Below are 20,556 nucleotides of genomic sequence, written 5' to 3'. Positions count from 1 at the left end.
TCTTTCTGGACATACTATTACAAACCTGAAAGTCACTGTTCTATCCTTCTCGCCCCCCCCCCCCCCAAAAAATGTACACTATGAAAGTGCTGAAGTAGAACTCATCAAAAAAATTAAGTCATCCTAGCTTTAAGGTCGGTGTCATTGAACTCCTGCTTTATATTGTTGCTGCAGACGAAGTCAGCTATTCATCTTCAGCAACACTGAATATTAAAATTTCATAATAAACAAAAAACACCCAGAAAAATAAAAGAAATAATGAACTATTACAACATAAATTCCACAACCAAAGCAGAGTACAGTCACCCAGATTTGGCTTCATAAAACAAGAGCAATCCCAAAGCTTCTATTAGACTTACAGAATGAAACCAGCCCCTTCCAATAAATTCCCCTTACCTGGAATTCCAGCCCATAAATCACAGGCGCGTCATCCTCCATGGCTGCACCTGCGCCGTGTCCCCCGTTCAGCGAATCACACCTGAACGGTTCCCACCGTAGCCAAGAAAATTACCGAAGCTTCATTCAAGGGAGAAGGCGAAGCGTCAAACACGCCTCGCAGGTCCCACTTAGGCTTCCGTCTTTGTTCCGCTTCCGGGAAAAAGCGGCGGGGAACGTAAGAGAGACGTTCATTACGTACGAGGGAGGGGAAAGGATAAGCTTGGCTGCCCAACGAGCTTTTATGTGAAGAGACGAAGGGAACGTGAATTCTACGCCACGCATGCGCACCCATTGGAAGCCTCTTAAATTGGCAGCTCTGTCTTTTCTTTGCCCCCTTCCTGCCCTGCCCTTTATTGCAGGCGTCACAGCAGCCGCTGTCAGTAGAAGCAGGTGAGGTGCGGGTCCATATAAGGGGCGGAGTTAAGATCTAGGGTAGTCTTTTTAGCACATGCTAATTAAACCATCCCCGGCATTAATGTTTGCCTTGTGATGGTTCCTTTAGACTTTTCAAGCAACGTATTCAGTGGTTAAAGAAGATCTGTGCCTGGACTGTGACATTTAAAGTCGCATTCGGGAGGGGGGGGAGGGGTTTGTATGGTGGTGTTACCACGACCCCAAAAGAAGAGTTCCTTGTATTCAGAAAGCTAGCATGCCAGGGAGAATAGGAGGTTGGAAAACGTCTTCCTGATAAGTTTGTTTTACTATGTACATAAAACTTCAGTGGTTTCTTAAAAATCATAGCAGATTAAGTCATGTCATTGTCTCCCTCCCCATGCAGTGCTAAGTGGAACAGTCCAGAGACAGATAGTAAATCATAAGACCCTCCACTTGCAATCTCAAACGTTGCAGTATTTATTTTTTTAAAATGTGCTTTCAGAAGTGGGTGTTTGGAGACTTGTAGGGGCTGAGTATTAGCTATATGTTGATCTGAACTGGGAGATGAATATATATTGTTATATTTGCATGTAGCTTAATAATGTCAGGTTATATCCCTCTACGTAAGTTATCAATTTGTGTACAGTTCTTTCATGGTGTAAAATTATTTTCCCTAGTTGGAGGAAAATAATAATTCCATCAATTTTACAGATGGGAAACTAAGGCGGAAATAAACTGCTCTTGGATACTGCGGCATTGCCAGAGCTGAATTTAAGGTATGTCTACACTAGCACAGTTTCACGTGATTTCCCCTCCTCCCTCCTCCTTGAAAATAGCACTAAGATGATTTATAATAATTTTGTTTCTTGTCCACAACTGCCCTTGATGATGCTGAACCTCTGAGTGCTTCAGGTAAACATGAGTACATCATTGAGCAGGCCCTCAGCATTATGCATTCTGTCACAGTGTCTGAGCCCTTTCTGTTGAAGCTGATTTGGTGCACATCCAGCTTTTCACCACAGAAACCATACTGATTGCTGATGTGAGGAAGAGATCATGAAAGAAGAAAGTTGATTCTGACTTTGCGCAACTTCATTCACTTAACAGTCCCATGAGGGTTGTCTTGCTCCCCCCCCTTCTTTCACAAACACGTTTTTGTACATGACTTCAGAAGTATAAGTGCACTTGCACAGGCAAAATTGTGTTTTCTCAGTATTGTGTAGAAACAACAGGTATGTAGGGAAATATGCAAAGGTTATTGGGGGAATGCCACATATTTCCTGTAGTTCAAGATTCGCGTTTAGATCCACTAGCCGCTTGTTTTCAACTTGTTCTTTACTCTCCATTTGTCCATTGTCCAGTCGGGGCATTTTTCTTAGATGTTCTTGACAATATCTAATGTTCTACTGATGCTAAATGAAGGCTATGGATTAGTAATATTATGGAAGGCTCAAACTGAAACTTTATCATCTGGTTAACAGTCGACTGCTGATAGTTAGCAAATCACATTGTCACAGAAAAGAGGAAGGATACTCTCCACCCCTTGATTCTTTGATTCCCCATTTCTTCAGTAGGCCTGTCACTTTGTGAATGATCAGCAGTCTATCCAAGTGAGCCTACTCATCCCTCCCCAGCTACTTTTGTTTCTTACAGAAACTTGTTAGAGACACAGCTCTATTGTATGCAGAGTTATTGCAATCTTTGTCCACTGATATCAAGATTTTATTCTCAGCTGCCTAGAATAAACCCACGTCTAAAGAGCACCCTTGTGCTAAGGTCTATGCTCGTATGTAAATGTTGTTAGTTTTTGAAGGGTGAATTGTCCCCCAACAAATATCCAAGTAGAAAAATAATGTCAGTTATACACAATTCATCTTTTAAAACTAAAATCTAAACTGTATTTTCATTAGGCTTAGTGATGTTTCAGCATGGCCTACTGGAGAGTCTCAGTAACAGTGGTTAGAATGTAACTAGGACATGGAACAATCAGGTTCAGATCCCCACTCTGCCATAGAAACTCACCAAGTGACCTTAGGCCCATCACACTGTCTAGCCTAATCTACCTCATAGAGTGGTTATTGTGGAGATATTTGTCCCCTGCTCCACTCTGTGTGATAAACCACTTTGCATCCCTGTTGAGGAGAAAAGGCAGAGTAAATATTCTTAAAAGTTCAGTATTAAGCGCAGGGCAGGGCTGTATACCTGGGATTCTATCACTTTTTTTGTATCGGAATATATTAGGCTTTCATGACTTAGAAAAAGGAGAAGCAGAACAGCTACACAAGATCCCTGGTGGCTATCAGAGGATGGGGAAGGAGATGAAAGATGGAAATAAAGATAAATGATGGAGGATTATTCCCAAGCAATCATTTGCTGTGTTAAAATTGCTGTGAAGAGTTCCATTCCTTTTTAAAAGCGATATAAACAGGGCTTTTATTCTGGGGGAACACAGCAGAATGGCGTTCCAGAACCAATTTGAGGAAACAAAATTCTCAAAGACTGTTTAGAAGTACATGAGGGGCACCCATCTGTTTCTTCATTTCCCTCTTGAGAATTTGGCACCCTTTTTTTCCAGAAAAAAAAGTCCTGGATTTAAATATTATTCTTTCTGGTTTTTTAAAAACAAACTTGTACTCTGAATATCTCAAGTTAAATTTTGACATAACCAGTATAAAAAACCAATACTATACCAGTTTAAAAACATATCCCATGCACACATCTGAAAAATAACAATCATGAACAGATTAAAACTTTGCAGAACAGCATCTCAGACACTATTAAAAGGAGGCAGGAAGAGGGGGGGAACAACTATTGATGGAGTTTCTGCTGTTCTGGATCTAATCATTTGTTGTTTTACTTTTTAATACTATGCCAAAATGGGATTTCTCTTCTTTAATGGCAATGTCAAAACTCTTCAGAAGCTCATCTTTTTTATGATGTAGACATCTGATCACATAGGTTCCTGTCAATTTGTATTAATGACTAAGCAGAGCAATAGGACAATGAAGACTGTTGCTCTGGACAGTTCCTTGTTTCTCTTGTGAGAAAAGCATATTAACACATTTTTAAATGAAAAGATGGTTAGTAGATGCACTGAGTCTGCATGTGAAAAAGCTGGGATGTTAAATAGTGTTGAGTCAAAATTGAAAGGAGCCCATGTTTTACAAACTCCGCCCCCCCCCCCCACCCAAAACACCTGTTCCTGCTCAGTCCTTTGGAGGATGCCTTTTGTGAAAATATGGGAAACTACAAAGAGACAGGTCTGGGCTTACGAGTACATGTGGTCATGCAGCTGAGACAGCTGGATGACTAGTTAAGGCAGAATATGGATAGGTATTTACACTCTGCTCCATCTAGTTGTTGGTGGTGGTGGTGAAAAGTGCCATCAAGCCACAGCTGACTTATGATGACCTCATGGGGTTTTCAAGGCAAGAGCTGTTCAGTGGAGCCATTGCTTGCCTCTGTGCCATGATCCTGGTATTCCTTGGAGGTCTCCTATCCAAATACTAGCCAGGACCTACTTAGCTTCCAAGATCTGACAAGATAGGGCTATCCGGGGCATCTGGTTGCTAGACTATGGTAAACATGTTGCTGCAGATCAGTGCTTTTTGGCCATGAAGCTCAGTAAGACAGGAAATTTGCCAGGTTGCCCAAACAAAAGGAACAGGTTCCCTTTCCCTTTCCATTTAATGGAAGAATGAGCATGAGAGGGCTTAATTTGCTTTTAGTGATGTTGTGACATGGCAAATCTATCTACATGATGTGTACCTGTGTAAATAAACACCGTTGAATTCTGTCCCAGTCAAGATGCAAGACAGCTAAAAGAACCTAGCTCTTGTATGCAAAAGGGCTTGTCCACTATGGAATAAATAAGTATCTTATGCATTCATTTGTGCATGTGGTTACAGCCAGATAAATTCAATTTTTAGTTTGCAAAAAAAATGGTGAGAGAATAGGGTGGAGTTGCTGGTTTAGTTGTAATCTAAAGCTCTGGCAACTAATTCTTTGGCCAGTGTGGGGTTGGAAAACTTTGGACTAGGGATGGCACAAACCCATTGGAAGTTCAGGGTTTTAAAACAGAATGATAGTTAATGGAGGTTCAGGGTTTTCATGAACCACAAACCTCCAACAAACTCCTCCATTGAATGAACTAGTTCATAAGCTCCAAAGGCATTTAAATGGTTTCAGAGTCCACCTCTGGGTCAGGCCAACTCTGAGAGGGCTGCCTGACCCAATTGAGCTCCCAGAGTGAGCTCTGAAGGCTTTTATAGGCCTTATATGCCCTTATATGGGCAGGCTGCACCTGGAGGCTAGCTCTGAAGGCCTATAAAAACCTTCAGTGCTCACTCTGAGAGTTCAGTTCAGTCAGGCCACCTGACATGACTGAGCTCCAAGAGTAGGCTCTGAAGGCGTTTAGCTCAATTGGGCTGTCCTGCCCCGGAAGTGAGCTCCGAAGGCATTTGAATTCCTTCGGAGCTCACTCAGGTCAGGCCACAGGGCCAGTGGTGGACTCTGATGGCATTTAAATGCCTTTCAGAGCTCACTTCCGGTCAGACTCCAAAGGTATTTAAACACCTTTGGATCCCGCATGAACCCTCCCTGAACTTCACACACCTCCATGGAGGTTCAAGAAGGGTTTGTGGGTGACACATTCTCCCAAACCCCTGGTTCTCCTGAACCACTAATCTCATAGTTCAATTCATGCACATCTCTACTTTGGACTTGTTTCTCAGTCTCTGTGGCTGCAAACTTTGGGAAGTCTTCAAAGTTTATATGGATAGAGATCAGCTCTTCAGTGATTTTTTTTTTAAAAAATCCTACTAGTTGCTCTTAAATTATTCCTTGAATACCTAGCTACAGGACAGATGCAACCACAGGGCAGATTGACCTTCTAAAAATTAGACCTCCTTTCTTAAATCTCCTGATTTTCAGGCTCTCTTCCAAGCCTTATTAACTATGGACTATCATATGTCTTTATTTAGTTCATTCATGCCCAGTCTTTCTCTCCAATGAGGATCTAAATTGGCTTACATCAGGGGTGGCCAACGGTAGCTCTCCAGATGTTTTTGCCTACAACTCCCATCAGCCCCAGCCAGCATGGCCAATGGCTGGGGCTGATGGGAGTTGTAGGCAAAAAAATATATATCTGGAGAGCTACCATTGGCCACCCCTGGCTTTCATTGTTCTGCTTTTCTCCATTTTATCCTCACAACAATCCAAGTTCACTCTGCAAGTTTCAGTGGCAGTGCGGGGATTTGATTCTGGTTCTCCCCGCTTCTAGTCCAGCACTCTAACCACTGCACCACACTGGCTCTGTGTTGATGCTAACCCTGGTTAGCCTTAACCTGGTTCCAAACTCTGATTAAGATGGTGGTTTGTGCTTGAGAGAGGGAGAGGGGAAGCAGCATAGAATCCTGAGTGGGCTCCCAGTTTGCAAATGGTGATATTTGCAAGGAAGTATTGCACCTGTACTGTGATTATGGTATTCATCACTTATATAGTATAAGCTATTTTGTTGATGTCTTTCTGAAATCTATATTGTAACTTGCTCGTTAGTCCATTTTAAGGCAAGCTGTTCTTTATTTTGCATTTGAAGTACTGGACTTTATTGAAATATATATATATAGAAATTAAGGTATTGTTTTATGTCTAAATAGCTCTAAGGATTGGTTGCTAGCAAGCACATTCATTCATATATTTTTTTATTCAGAGTAACTATGGAAAGCAAAGAATGCAATGTTGAAGATTCCATGACAAGAGAAGATGTGTGTACTGCTCAACAGCAACCTCAGGAAGAATTTATCTTCCACGAAGAAACCATTGATCTTGGAGGAGATGAGTGCGAGTCTGAAGAGAATGAGACCATCTCAGAAGATTCCAATATCTTCATGGATAAACTTAATGAGAACATGATGGAGAGTGTCATCATATCAGATTCTCCCAACAACAGTGAAGATGATGCTGGTGATCTCGGTTGTCTGCAAGAAATGGTGAAACAAATGGAAGTCAGAGACCTTCATGCCACAGAAGGGGAGACAGGGAAAGAAGCTATTAACACAGATGGTGAAACTGTACATGAAGTTGCTCCTCAAGATATTTCTGAGGATGGAATCGATGATCAGCCCACCTTAAAAGAAGAATTGATTGAGGCAGAAACAATAGATGAACTGAAAGTGGAAATGGATACAGAGTTAAGTAGCATGTCCAACAGTATTGATGATAGCAAAACTGAAGAAAGTATATCCTCACTCCTGACCACAAAACCGCCTGCGGACTCTGAGCCTATTCCTGTGTGCACCATTTTCAGCCAAGCAAATCGTGTGAATAGTCAGCAATTCTTGCATGATGGCTTTGAGCCCCAAATGGTTAAGTCACCCAGTTTGGGTGGGATAAGTGAGACTCCTGTGAAGACAAATCCACAAGTGGTTCAGCCAAGCCCTAGCTTAAGCAAGTTTTTTGGTGATGCCATTAATACCAATACACTAGCTTCTGATTTTTTTGATTCATTTACTACATCATCTTTTATTTCTGTCAGTAACCCAAATGCAAGCGCCTCTGTACCAGAACAAATGTCTTCTCTTGTGACAGTGGGAGAGTCCCGTGACTTTGCTGACCCTAAGTACTCTGCAAAAAGTGGGAGATCTACATCTTCTCCAGAAATGTCACAGTCTCCAAAGCCGTTCTCCCAGATCCAAGCTGTTTTTCAAGGCAGCGATGACCCTTTTGCGACTGTGCTCAACATGAGCGAGATAGACAGAAGGAACGATGCTTGGCTTCCTAGCGAGGGAACTAGGAACGTGCTGATTTCGGTAGCTACACAGCCGTATAGCACTGTTTTCATAGACAAAGAGAATCTCACTATGCCTGGCTTAAAATTTGACAACATTCAGGTAAGAGTTTTCTGCTGGTTTCTTGCCTTTTAGAAATGTGTATGAATTTCAGTTACTCAGAAAGAAACAAACAGCAGTTCACAAAGGCACTTGTGGCTCAGGTGTCACAGACAGTTGAAGTTTTAGGTTGTAGACTTGAGTCTTCGATCTTGTTGTGCTGCATGAGAGAAAGAGGCAGCACAGCAGCTTGCCCATTAACCTGGTTGGTGGCTACAACAAACAAACCAAGGTTTGTTGAGTTATAATTTTAATTATTTGAGATCTCCTTTCAGATATTTGATACGTGCCCAAAGGAGATCATTACTTCCCTTTTAATGGAGTCTGTTGATTTGACCATCAATACGCTCATCCCCTCCTCTTCTAGCACTTATTCCGATGACTGTTACTCCCCCAGCATTAACTGATAAGCAGCTGTTGTATACTGCGCTTTGAAATCAAAGGTTGCTTAGCAACTGACAGACCTCAAACAAAGCCACCTCTATCACACTAGCATTTTAGATGGGAGTGTGTGTGTGTTAGAGTTAGTAGGAATGGTATCAGAAGTTTATTATAGAAATGGTTAATCAATGTGAATATTGGAGGGGGAGAAATAGGAAGATTCCCATCCATCTTTAGAAGGAATCCAGACAAAATATGATTGTCATAACAACAGGGATGAAAGCAAATTGTCCTAAAGAGGCAAGCAATTTTTGGTAGGGCTTCTGCCTGTACACCAAACTGAATGTAGGACATGGGAAAACAAAGATATTCTCCAGGGTTTCTGTAAGCAGTGGAGAAAATGTCCAAAGTCATTTTTATCTTAGATTATAGGTAGGCTTTAAAAAAATAAAATTATCATTCTGATGCAGTTTAGAAATCACTGTAATTGGCCTAGAATCTTTTTAGGAGAAAGATGGGCTAAAAATTCCTTAAACAAATAAAAAATTGGGATCTGCTAATAATGCATAGGCTTGTCCTCCCTGTTTCTTTTTATATTCTCATGATTCGATGGGCATCAGAAGGAGGTGTTCAGTTTCTGAGTTTAAATCCCTAAGATTTTGATCATGGGTGCCTGAGGTTTTCTTATTGAACTTTAGTTCAAACATTTGGTGGTGGTGGTGGTGGTGGTGGCTGTTGTCTTCCCACTCAGGGTCCTCCTCCTCCTAGTAGTAGTTTTCCCTCATTCTTCCTTTTCTCTCATTCTCTATTCATATTGAGTGTTCTCTGTTCAGATTTGAAATGGCATCAACAGCTGTTTGCTAGCCATTTCCCCCCTTATCAGCTGTTGGTTTCATCAGCAGAATCTTTGCCATTGTCTTGTGGTATTTGAAGAGATTTCAAAATGGCCCTTGGTGAAACTGCTCTCGTAGTGGTTTGAGAGTTGCATTTCAGTTCAGTTTTTCTCTAACTGCACAAGAGTTCCACAAGAAATTTGAAACAGTGCACCTTAAAAAATATACAGCAGATCAAAGAGAATATTAAGGTAGTTGATAGTTTGACAGTACAATCCTAAACAGAGTTTACTCCCTTGTGAGCCTGTTTATTTAGAAGGGTGTAACTGCTTAAGGTGCACTGTTAGTTTCTGCTAAAGGAAGATGCATGGATCAATGTGATGAATAGAAAAATGGTGCAGTCAGAATTTTTTTAGTTATTATTTCATTTATACCCTGCCTTCTTCCCCTGTGGGGACCCAAAACAGCTTACCTCATTCCTCAACTTTATCTTCATAACAACACTGTGAGGTAGGTTAGGCAGAGAGTGTGACACTGGTCTAAGGTCTATGCAAAGCTCCCATGCAAAACTGGGGATCTGGACCTGAATTTCCAAGATTCTAGTCAAGCACGACATCCTGCAAACAACTGTTTACCTTTATTGCCAGATGACAGAAGCTGTGCATCAGCCCCGTGTACTGTTCCTGTATATTGCCTCAGTACTAATGCATAATGGGCACAAAGTGGGAGGGTGGGCATCAGTGAGCTACTGTAAGAAAATATTGTAGAAGAGTTAATGTTAAGCATGTTTGTATTTTGAGCAAAAATAATATCATTAATTGCGTTTGCCCGTGTCCTTTATAAAGTTTATATCTCCGGTATCTGGCATTACATTTTATGGCATGCACAGTCCATCTGACAAAGTGACGTGTCAGATCCAGCCCTTGTAACAAATGAGTTTGACACCTGTGCTGTAACCACTGTAATTGCAAAGAGAGAGGGAGGGGGGAGGAGTGACGGTCTCATGAATGGGAGGAACTACCATTTAAGTTGTCTGTCTAGCTTAGTTGCAGAAATATTGGCATCTTTTTAAAATAGCACAATGTTTGGAAGAGAATCTGTGACTAGATTACTAATCAGTGATGGGTTATGAGTTATGGGCTGTGCTGTTTCCTTGCACAAATCTTATTAGCAGATTATATAACGAATTTCTGGTCTGGATAGATGTTTTGACAACAGTAAGTTTGGCCTGTGACTACATCATTATAGGCCACTAAGATTTATTTTCCAAATTCCTGGCAAGATGTTGTTTCTGCAGACGCATAAAGGGCACCTTTTGTGAACACTATCCTCCTTTGACATAACAGGCAATTTTAGTTATTTTCAGTTGCCTTATGAAAAAACTGGTTTCCTCGTTGAACGCAGGACTCACTTATCTATTCAAATCCTCCATTAATGTAGGAAGGCTTAAACCACCCACCCCACATAAAACCTTTGAGAGAAAAACATTGATAGCTCTCTGGTGCATCATTTTTCCTTAATAATAACACAACTCGTTTGGTATTTGAAAAGAAGCCCTTTTACTAGAAGTTTTTGTTGATATTACCCTTTTTTTTTTTCCTTAGGGAGATGCTGTAAAAGACTTAATGCTCCGCTTCCTTGGTGAACAGGCTGCAACGAAAAGACAAGTTCTAAATGCCAACTCGGTAGAACAGTCTTTTGTAGGATTGAAGCAGCTGATAGTAAGTAACACTGGGCTAAATTTCTTGGTGTGTGTCAAATACTGTGATTCTCCTCTACATAGCGATGGCAGGCCTTATTCATGTTATCAGCTTAGAGCTGAAGATTTGTAAGTCTCCTGGTTCAAGCACCTCTACTGAGACAGCTTCTTTTGTATTCACTTGAACCACTATATTGGACTGGAATACACAAAGTGCCAAATCTTAATGCATATTTGCTTACTTCTGTCTTATCTCACCCCAGAAATGGTGGTTGGTTGTCTCTTGCGTCTGTCTCAGGGCTATCGTTCTTGCTTTCCCTTCAGTGTGATTCACATACCCCAAGTCTGCTGATACTATTATATCCCTTCTCACCCTGGGCTGCCTGAAATTCAGTCTGTAAGCGATGGTGGGTAGGAAGAAAGGCTACAGCCCTAGAAAGACGGAAAGTATGCTGTAGCAGAGGTGTGTTTATGGCATTGGGCTTAATGAGACAACCCCAGATGGCTTAAGCTAGAGAGTTATTTCATACATTAAGGAGAGAGCTTTCTAAAAAGTGCCATGACAACATACCCATCTGGTGGTTCACTTTTGCTGGCTGCTTGGAAATTCAATTTCCTGTCTTAAGCTCACAGGCTACTAAACTTTTGTTGCAATAAAACCTGTTTTGTGTCTGGGATGCTGGTAATTTGGAAATAACAATGCCTTTGTCTCAGGAGAGTATGTGTCTCACTTCACAATCTGTATGATGAATATTTTGAATACTGATTTCTTATATTTGTGTGTTGTTGCATGAGACATTCCATTGCCTGTGAAACAAATTAAGCCAGCCAGCCTGTAGTGCTATCTTCTGGTAGCAAGTTGTTTTAAAAACCTATTTTGGCACACAAAACTTGATAACTGTTAGCTGCTATCATTCTGGAGTCTGACGTTTTAACTTCTTCCTTAAATTGACAATATTTTCATAATAAGGAATTGGGTGATCTATATTTTTAAGTATAGAAAGTATATGAAAAATGGGACAAAGACTGATTAATTATAATATTTTGTGGCATATTAATGTATTTTAGGGGGGGGGGGTTGTCAAAAGTCTACCTAAGAAGTGGTTACTGAGTGGTTTTTGTAAAGGAACGTCGAAGTGTTCTACCCGAGCAATTTACATTGGAGAAGAATGTCATAGCAAATGGAGGAGGACATTTTAATCATTTTAATGGTGTCGCAAGTAGAGTTAATTACTCCCATTTGAGAGTCTGTTTGGGGAGGGGAATCATACATTCTTTCAGTTGTGCTTTTGATTAATGTTAAATTCCCATATGTTGTCAAATACCAGAAGCTGCAGGTTTTCCACATTTACTTTTTCTAGCATGAAGCTTTAAATCTCTAAAACAAGAGTGCATGCTCAGGATCTCTTAAACAAGGCATAATTCATCTATGATAAGTGATCCTGAGGATACAGTCTTGCTTAAGAACATAAGGAAGTGCCTTGTTGTTTCAGACCAAGTCCCCTACTCCTGTTCCATTATTCTCAGCAAGCAGAGCGTGATAAGTAGTCCATAAGAAATTGGCTAGTGGCTAATTGTCTCTTTTGTCCACTCCTCTTCTAAGGCACACTCACAGATGGTGAGGTCCCAATGAACTGAGTGCACACCTTAAGGACATGTTCCCTAATGTGACATGCATAGGCACCATAGCACCTGCCAGTACTTCCCTTGGTGCCCTCCAGGCTTTTCAGAAAGTAGGTAATTGTAAGGCTGGGGTTGTTGTGCCTGCTCTCATCCAAATGAAAGGGTATTGCTCTGGAGGTTCTGGAGGACTGGTAAGCACCTGGGCTTTCCTTGGTCAGTGTGTGGTTCCATTAAGAACATAAGAGAAGCCATGTTGGATCAGGCCAATGGCCCATCCAGTCCAACACTCTGTGTCACACAGTGGCCAATATATGTGTGTATATATCTCCCCTAAGCTTTTCTTTTTCCTGGGAGGTGAAAGGAGGGAGATCTCATGCAATAGCCATTTGGGGGGTTGGCTTTGCCTCCTGTAGCAGCCATTTTGGGTTGACACTCATCTGCCCCCTCCAAAATTCCAAAGGTTCCCAAAGGCCAGTGGCATTCCAACAGTGGGGCAGTGGGGGCAGTCCACCTCAAGTGCAGGCAATAAGGGGATGCATTATTGTACCCCAGAACTGATGGAAGGGAAAAGTCAATTAGCCATGGTCAGAGCCTCTTTTAAGGGGGAGGAATGGGCAACTTCTGGCTTATTGGGCCTTATTGCCTCATGCTGTCAAAGGCTAAAGAAGAATCAGGGGGTGGCGCAGTTCTCCAGAGGGTGAGCAAGGAGTGCCGCATTCCCACTTACAAACCAGCACTGGACTCCCTGCAGTACTGTCAGCAAATGGTAAGGAAGTGGGGGTGAGGGTGCACAGGGCTTCCTCAGAGTGGGCTTCACTCCCCTGTTTCCAAGGGGCCGAGCTCTGCCTTTGCACCTCTGCCTACACATCTGAACCAGCACTGATTTGGGCTCTTCCTGGGCTGCACTCCTGGTTTTGTATTTTTTAACAACCATCTTGAGCTCATCTCTTGCTTTTTTCAGTTTGAACTGAGGGGTGGTGGTGGAACAGATGAGTGGCTGAGGAGCAAGCTAAAGGTCTACACAGTGAGCAGGTCTGCTCAGAAGTAAGTCCAGTCTTATTGAGTAGGCTTTACTCTTAAGACTGCAGAAGAAGATTGCAGCTTTATACCCTGCCCTTCTCTCTGAATCAGAGGCTCAGAGCGGTTTATAATCTCCTATATCTTCTCCCCCCACAACAGACACCTTGTGAGGTGGGTGGGGCTGAGAGGGCTCTCACAGCAGCTGCCCTTTCAGTGACAACTCCTGCCAGAGCTATGGCTGACCCAAGGCCATTCCAGCAGGTGCAAGTGGAGGAGTGGGGAATCAAACCCGGTTCTCCCAGATAAGAGTCCACATACTTAACCACTACACCAAACTGGCTCTCTTAAGCAAATGTTCTTAGGATTGCAGACTTCAGGTGTGTCTTATACAGCATCCTTGTTATCTACTGGATGCAAGAGAAAAGTGAGTTAGCCTTTGGACCATTAGCGAGAGTCTGCAGGTATTATAAGGGCCAGAAATGGAGAACTTCTGACCAGTTGTGTTGCTCTAAATCAGCATTTCAGGCAAATGATTGGCCAAGTGAAAAGGCCTGGCATCCTTATTTGATGCAAGTCTGACTGAGGCAGCTGGGTTCAGACAGAACCAGATATCTAATCCCAAAAAGGTCTTGCTGTAGAACTGATGGAAAACTGTTACTGTTTTCGCACACAGCCTACCTCGCAGTCACAATCCTGTTCCCTCCGCAGCATCCAGTCGGATTTCCCACCATCTGTACCGAAGTTACAGGAAGTGCCGCAGCTGCTGCGTAGCAAACGTAAACCGCTAAAACCCAGTTTATGTTTGCTATGCAAAAGCCGCAGCACTTCCTGTAACTCCGGTGCAGATGGTGGGAAATCCGACAGACGCTGCGGAGGGAACAGGATTGTGACTGCAAGGTAAGCTGTGTGTGAAAATGGTCTGTATTTGTACTTAATGTTCAGAGTTTTCAAGGCAAGAGAGGCTCAGAAGTGGTTTTCCATTGCCTGCTTCTGTGTAGTGACCTCTGAATTCCTTGGTGGTCTCCCATCCAAGTGCTGACCAAAGTCATATTTAGAGCAGGCAAAATATAAGGCATAAACACTTCTGAAAATGGAAAATCTGTATCAAAGGCAACCACAGTGACGGTGCTGCTTCTGAACAGTCCAAGGGACAGTTTCCTAAAAGATAAAACAGAACAAAGATCAAAACATAAATCCACATACTACCTTTGATTAGTTCCAAGTTCCAACCCAAATGATGCAGAATAGTGTGCAAATTTTTCATCAGGCTGAATGTGACAAAAACAACCAAGGGTGGAGGGAGCAGATGTCTCTCTTACAAAATGACACACACCTGTGTTTAAGCTTTCAAGTTCTCCATTAAGCTTAAGCCTAACAAAGAATTCAAAGGTCTGGAGAATTCAAAAATCTGCACACTGTTTTGTGTCATTTTGCAAGAGGGACACATTGGCTTAACCACTGCCTTGAGAGAACACAAAACACTTTCAAAACTTTGTCTCATCTGATTACCCAGCTTGCAAAAAAATACTTTAAGCAGAGTTCAAGACATTTGTGAAACGTTTTAATAATAATAATAATAAACTTTTATTTGTATCCCGTCCTCCCCGCCGAAGCAGGCTCAGCTTTTTAAAAAACCCAGCAATAAAATGTCTATATGTATGTTACAAAGAAAAGCTTAAAGGAAACCCCCACATTCAGAGACAGTTAGCCGCTGATTACCAGTGCTGAGACCCAAAATCAAGAGTAGGCCTCAGCTTCTATATCCTCTTTTTGGCCTTCCAGAGGAACTGGTTGGCTGTCGTGTGAGACAGGGTGCTGGACTAAATGGACCACAGGTCTGATCCAGCAGGGGTTTTTTTATGTTCTTACTGTGGTCTCAACTTTTGTTGAAAGACTCCATTAAGAGCTTGGGAGTCTTGCTGGATCCCTGTCTTGTTTGAGAAACAGATATCTAAAGCAGCAAGAAATGCCTTTTTAATGCTACATTTAGTCAGGAAGGTGGCTTACTATTGGCAGACACCCAGTCTGGATCTGCTGATCCATGCTTCAGTAATAAGTAGACCAGATTGCTACATAATGCTGTGCATGTACCTGCCTCTGGAAACTTAAGGTGACGCAAGATGTGGCCGCCCATGTTTTATCAGGGGATAGCAGCCCCATGGCGCAGAGTGGTAAAGCAGCAGTACTGCAGTCCTAAGCTTTGCTCACAACCTGAATTTGATCCCAGTGGAAGCTGGGTTCAGGTAGGCAGCTCAAGGTTGACTCAGCCTTCCATCCTTCTGAGGTCGGTAATATGAGACCCAGCTTGCTGGGGGGGGGGGGGGGAGTGTAGATGACAGGGAAGGCAATGGCAAACCACCCTGCAAAAAGTCTGCTGTGAAAACGTGATGCAATGTCACCCCAGAGTCAGAAACGACTGGTGTTTGCACAGGGGACTACCTTTACATTTTTAGCCATGTTAATCCTATTCTGAAGTCCTTCACTGTCTGCCGATTAGTTTCCAGGTCCAGTTCACACACTTTGAAGGTCTGTCTCACCCTGCATGTTCTTTTCTGGCAGCTTTGTCCTTCCCAGCAAGGTCCCCTGACAGTGTCCCCTCCCTTATCTAAGGGACATTCAGCACCAGTATGGACCCTGCCTCATGCTTTTGGAACAGCCCTCAGGAAGAAGTCGTGGGGCTCCTACCCTCCTGGATTTGTACCAGACTGTGAAACAGAACTATTCTGGGGAGCTTTGGGGGCAGTTGGAATCTGGGCAAATAGGGAATATCTTCTTAGCTGGGCATAAGGTGTCTCTGAATTATTGTGCTAATGTAGTTTTAATGTATTTATTTTTAATGTTTTCATTATTATATCATTTAACCACAGCCTGAATATCCCAGACTCACTCCACACTTGTTAGAACTTGGAAGCCAAGCAGGATTGGCTCTGATTACTACTTGGATGGGAGACCAGCAAGGAAATCCAGTCTTGCTGTGCAGGGGCAGGCAATGGCAAACCTCCTCTGAATGTCCCCTGTCTTGAAAACCCCATGAGGAATTGCCATCAGTTGGTTGCGACTTGTTGACACTTAATAACTATTGTTTTAACATTTAATTGTTGTTGTTTTTGTGATAGTACACAGGTTTATTGTATTTTATACGAGCCCTGAATTGCTCAAGAGAAACAATGCCACATCATAAAACAAACCCATGATTCAGAGCCGTGGAGGGGTGCCTAGGCACCAGGTGGCACGGACAGGAACGGAGGCATTGTGCAGTTCAATAAAAGAAAATTTTGTCCTATGGTGGGGGAGGTGTTAAAAATGGTATGTTCTAGGTATCAAAAACGCTAGGTACACCACTGCCATAGACTCAGAAAGATTGAGGGGCCTTCCATAAGGCATTCACCCAAAATGACATGCAGTGGTGTGACCCCACAAAAAGAAAAATGCAAGGGCTTCCCATCAGATGTCAGTGAAAATAGGTAACTTCAAAATCAGTGTGTTATAGAAATATTCAGGCCTCGAATTCAGCAGGAGCTCACAGGAGCATAGCTCCTGAACCTTTCCTACAGTTCCCCCTCCTCCTCCACACCTGGTTCATTGAGTAGTAGGTGCAGTTGCATAACATTCCTTGGATGAGCTCCACCACGTATTTTTCTACAAAATGACCCCTGGAAATATTCCAAAGTTATTTCTTCACAGATAAAATTGGTTGATGGGGAGACCAGTAATATTAGGTTTTCCAAAGAAAGCCCAGAGTAAAAGATGGCTGTGTTCCAATACAATGGCAAAACCAGGTGTTCTTGGTCTTGAAGGCACCCGGATTATTTACTTGTTTCATATATAGATATCCTGCTGCATCAGTTCCTGGAGTGGCTCACAAGGGCACTTAAAAACACAAGAATATAAAAAATATTTGGACAATCAGGACTTTTTTTTTGTAGCAGGAACTCCTTTGCCTATTTGGCTACACCCCCCTGATGTAGCCAGTCCTCAAGGAGGTTACAGGGCTTTTAGTACAGGGCCCTGTAAACTCCAGGAGGTTTAGCTCCATCAGGGGGGTGCAGCCTAATATGCAAAGGAGTTCCTGCTACAAAAAAAGCCCTGTGAACAATAGCTAAAATCAATAAGAGCCAGATGTAAACAATTATAAAGGCAGAGCCCCCCCCCCATTAACAGCAGTAAAATAAGAGAAGAATGCAATTACAAAATTGTCTATATCAGATAAACCTTTAAAACTATAGTCCTCAGGAAAAATCAGCAAGCCCTGTTAAAATATCTCTCCAGGTAGTACAGAATAAAATAACACAGGCTGTTAAGTAGCCTGTGCTTAAACCAGAAAAGGGAAGCTAGGTCCACAGTAGCTCTGAGTACATTCTTATGAACAAACCAGAGTTTGTTTGTGTGGGGTACAAATGTGGTTAACTCAGGGGTGTCAAACTCATTTTTTATGAGGGCCAGATCTGACATAAATGAAACCTTGTCGGGCCAGGCCATGTGTGTACCTATTTAGGTAGCAGAGATATAAACTTTATAAAAAATATGAACATAATTAAAGTTTTTTTAAAAAAAATTAAAATAAAACATGCTTAAAACCCTAGTATTTATTGGTCTTAAAAGTGCTTTCTTTTTGTTTCTCCCATGGGATCCAGGGAACTGGGCAAAGAAAACTCTGGCTCTTTCCTTCCTTCCCCAGGGGATAAGGAGGGGGAGGAGCCTCAGCCAATAGAAGGAAGAGAGGCAATTGAAAGAGCCTGGCAAAGCAAACTCTGCCTCTCCCCGTTCCTCCCCAAGGAAGAAGCCTCAGCCAATGGAGAAAATAGAGGTTTTGCTCTGTAGCTCCTATGTGATTGAGCAAGCCTTGCAAAGCAAGCATGTTATGCAGAAGGAAGCAGGTGACAGCTGGTTGCTCCGAGGCCTGATAGAAACCCTCTGGGAGCCTGATTCAGCCCCCAGGGTCACATCTTTTACACCCCTGGATTAACTGTTGTGCTCATGTACTACCCTCACTTTGTATGGCACATTGCAACTTCCATTTCTTGTAGTGTCCAATATTTCAAATGCCTTAGCAAACTGCAGTTTCTTTCTTTCCCAGTAACCAGGACATTATGACTTAGATTTAGCTGAGTAATTTTTATCAGTTAGGATGCAGGAGGGGAGGGGAGGGAACTTGCAAAACCTATTAACCAGGTTTATCTGAGCTAAGTCTTTGTGTTTGAAGTTTTGTTTGCTGACTGGTACTGATATTTTAACATTGGATAGGCTTCTTAATTTTGGATTCTCTTTGGGGATAGATGAGTAATCTTCAGTCTGCCACTTCAGATGAGTAAACAGATGGCCATCAAAAATTTAATAAGAGTTATAAAAATGTGGAATATATATTTGAAATTGGACATCCATTCATTTATTTATGGCTGATCCATTACTCTGCTGCATCACCTGAACTGTATAACCTTCATTGTATATGTACATCTGTCATACATCAAAAAACAGATGGTGTCCATTCCTGCAGTTCTCTGTCCTCTGGCTGTGATCCCATAAGAATGCAAGATACTCTGTGTCTGAACCTGAGCAAGGTGTGTAAAAGCAAGATGATAGTATATCTGTGGTAGTGGCTATGAGTCTGTGTGGTGATCCAGGAAGTTCTTTGGTTCAGATTTCACTTGAGCAGCCCTTAGGCAAGCTATTATACTCCCAGCCTCCTGTTCACAAAACTCCCTGAGTTTTCAGAATTATTGTAAACAGGTATATTTTACTGTTTTAATCTGTATTGTTGTGCTGTTTTGAATTATGTATTACCTCGCCTGATGTACATTGCCCAGAGCCTGGCCTTGGCTGGGATTGGGCAATTCAACAAATCTAATAAATTAATAATATCCACATCTTTTTTTTTCTGGAAAAAGAGGTGCCAGAACTCTCAAGGGAAATGAAGGAGAAACGCAGGATTCTTAGAAACCATATTATTTTCATGCACTATGGACTTACCTCTGCTTTAAAGCAGTTTTCAAACTTTAGACGCGTCACCAACTTCTTCAGTTCTTTTTCAGGTCTTGCTTTTGGTGCCTAACACTGGACGATGACCTTGAAGCAACCATATTTTAATATATCTTGTTGGATCAAAGACTGTTATACTCACCCAGTGCCCCTCACAAATTTTAGGCACTTTTTTGAGAATTTTGTTTCCACAAAGAGGTTTTGGAACTCTGTTCAGGTGTGTTCCCCCCAGGAGAGAAAAGGCCCAGGTATATCTATATTACGTGTTTCAAATACTCAAAAGCTATGAATTTGTTCAATAAGAATAGCTACAGTTTAAGGTGGTATGTGATGGATTTCCTGAGGGTTAGCCACCTCTCTACATGACTTTCCCCTCTGCCAGGCAACTTTCCATGTACCCCACTGCACAAGGTTCCTAGAGGGAAATCAAAACCAATTTGATGCAGATATAACCTGGGCTTGGGTACAAACCCCCTCATGCCTGGATTTGATGACTGATGAATAATGAAATGAGATGACAGGAAAAAGGTTTTCTTTTTATTAATGAAGACGATTGAAGTGTATTCAGAAAGAAACATGCAACTTTGGTAAATCAGAGCAATCACATGGGAACGCCAGAATGTTGGGTTTCAGACAGTATATGCCTAAGTCAGGCAACAGTATAAATACAGCATTTTGCTACAACAAAGTTACATGCTACACCCAGCAATCTGCTAGCCCATTGTAACATTTTTGTATACTCATTTCCCCAGATGGGGTAACTTAACCAAGGATTTCATATCTCTCCAGGTTTTAAATTTCTACGTCTTCTAAACTAACCCTCTTCTCACTCGCAGCTTTCAACTTCTAATTTCCAACCCCTCTTTCCATCCTGATTGACTAAACCTCCCCCTGTCAGATCTTCACCTTTCCAAGTGTATGGCTCCTACCAGCTGGTTCAGAGCATAGCTCTGATTGGCTTCCATGTTGTAGGGGGTACATTTCTTTACTCTGCTTTTCATAGGCTCCTTTGGATCTCAGGACAGATTTTTGATTCACCATTTCCTTTGAATAACCCCACTCCATATTACACACTGCTTCTCTGATGTAAAACAAGTTTTACAGAGTTGTATAGTGGTGTTAAGTTACAGCATTGAACTTGGGATCCTGGAGACCCAGGTTCAGATCCCCCCTGTGCAATGGAAATTTGCTGGTTAACCTTGAGCCAGTCATATACAAGGCTGTTGTGAGGATAAAATGGTAGAGAGGTAGGTTTGTCAAACTCCGGGTGGGGCCTGGATTTCTATAATTATAACTAATCCCCAAGCTGCAAAGATTTATTTCA

At 42.1% G+C, this 20,556-nt stretch overlaps 2 protein-coding genes across 3 annotated transcripts in view; one reads left to right on the top strand and one right to left on the bottom strand.

Moving 5' to 3' along the window:
* Nucleotides 1–715, bottom strand: part of EIPR1 (EARP complex and GARP complex interacting protein 1) — a 91,467-nt gene extending 90,752 nt beyond the window's left edge. Inside the window, exon 1 of one of the 2 annotated variants that reach the window (XM_060234414.1) lies at nucleotides 397–715. In XM_060234414.1, the coding sequence (XP_060090397.1) occupies nucleotides 397–438 (42 nt within the window). In that variant the 5' untranslated portion in view covers nucleotides 439–715. The remainder of the gene's footprint in view (nucleotides 1–396) is intronic. The other variant, XM_060234425.1, reaches the window with a different exon arrangement.
* TRAPPC12 (trafficking protein particle complex subunit 12) overlaps nucleotides 583–20,556 on the top strand; it is a 74,664-nt gene continuing 54,690 nt past the window's right edge. Inside the window, exons 1-4 of the mRNA XM_060234401.1 lie at nucleotides 583–828; nucleotides 1,525–1,589; nucleotides 6,524–7,703; nucleotides 10,519–10,635. Of these exons, the coding sequence (XP_060090384.1) occupies nucleotides 6,531–7,703; nucleotides 10,519–10,635 (1,290 nt within the window). The 5' untranslated portion in view covers nucleotides 583–828; nucleotides 1,525–1,589; nucleotides 6,524–6,530. The remainder of the gene's footprint in view (nucleotides 829–1,524; nucleotides 1,590–6,523; nucleotides 7,704–10,518; nucleotides 10,636–20,556) is intronic.

The sequence above is a fragment of the Heteronotia binoei genome, chromosome 1, assembly GCF_032191835.1.
Source record: "Heteronotia binoei isolate CCM8104 ecotype False Entrance Well chromosome 1, APGP_CSIRO_Hbin_v1, whole genome shotgun sequence".
In the NCBI taxonomy this organism is placed as follows: Eukaryota; Metazoa; Chordata; class Lepidosauria; order Squamata; family Gekkonidae; genus Heteronotia; species Heteronotia binoei.
The sequence above is the reverse complement of the archived record's forward strand: the minus strand, read 5'-3'. Positions and strand labels throughout refer to the sequence as shown.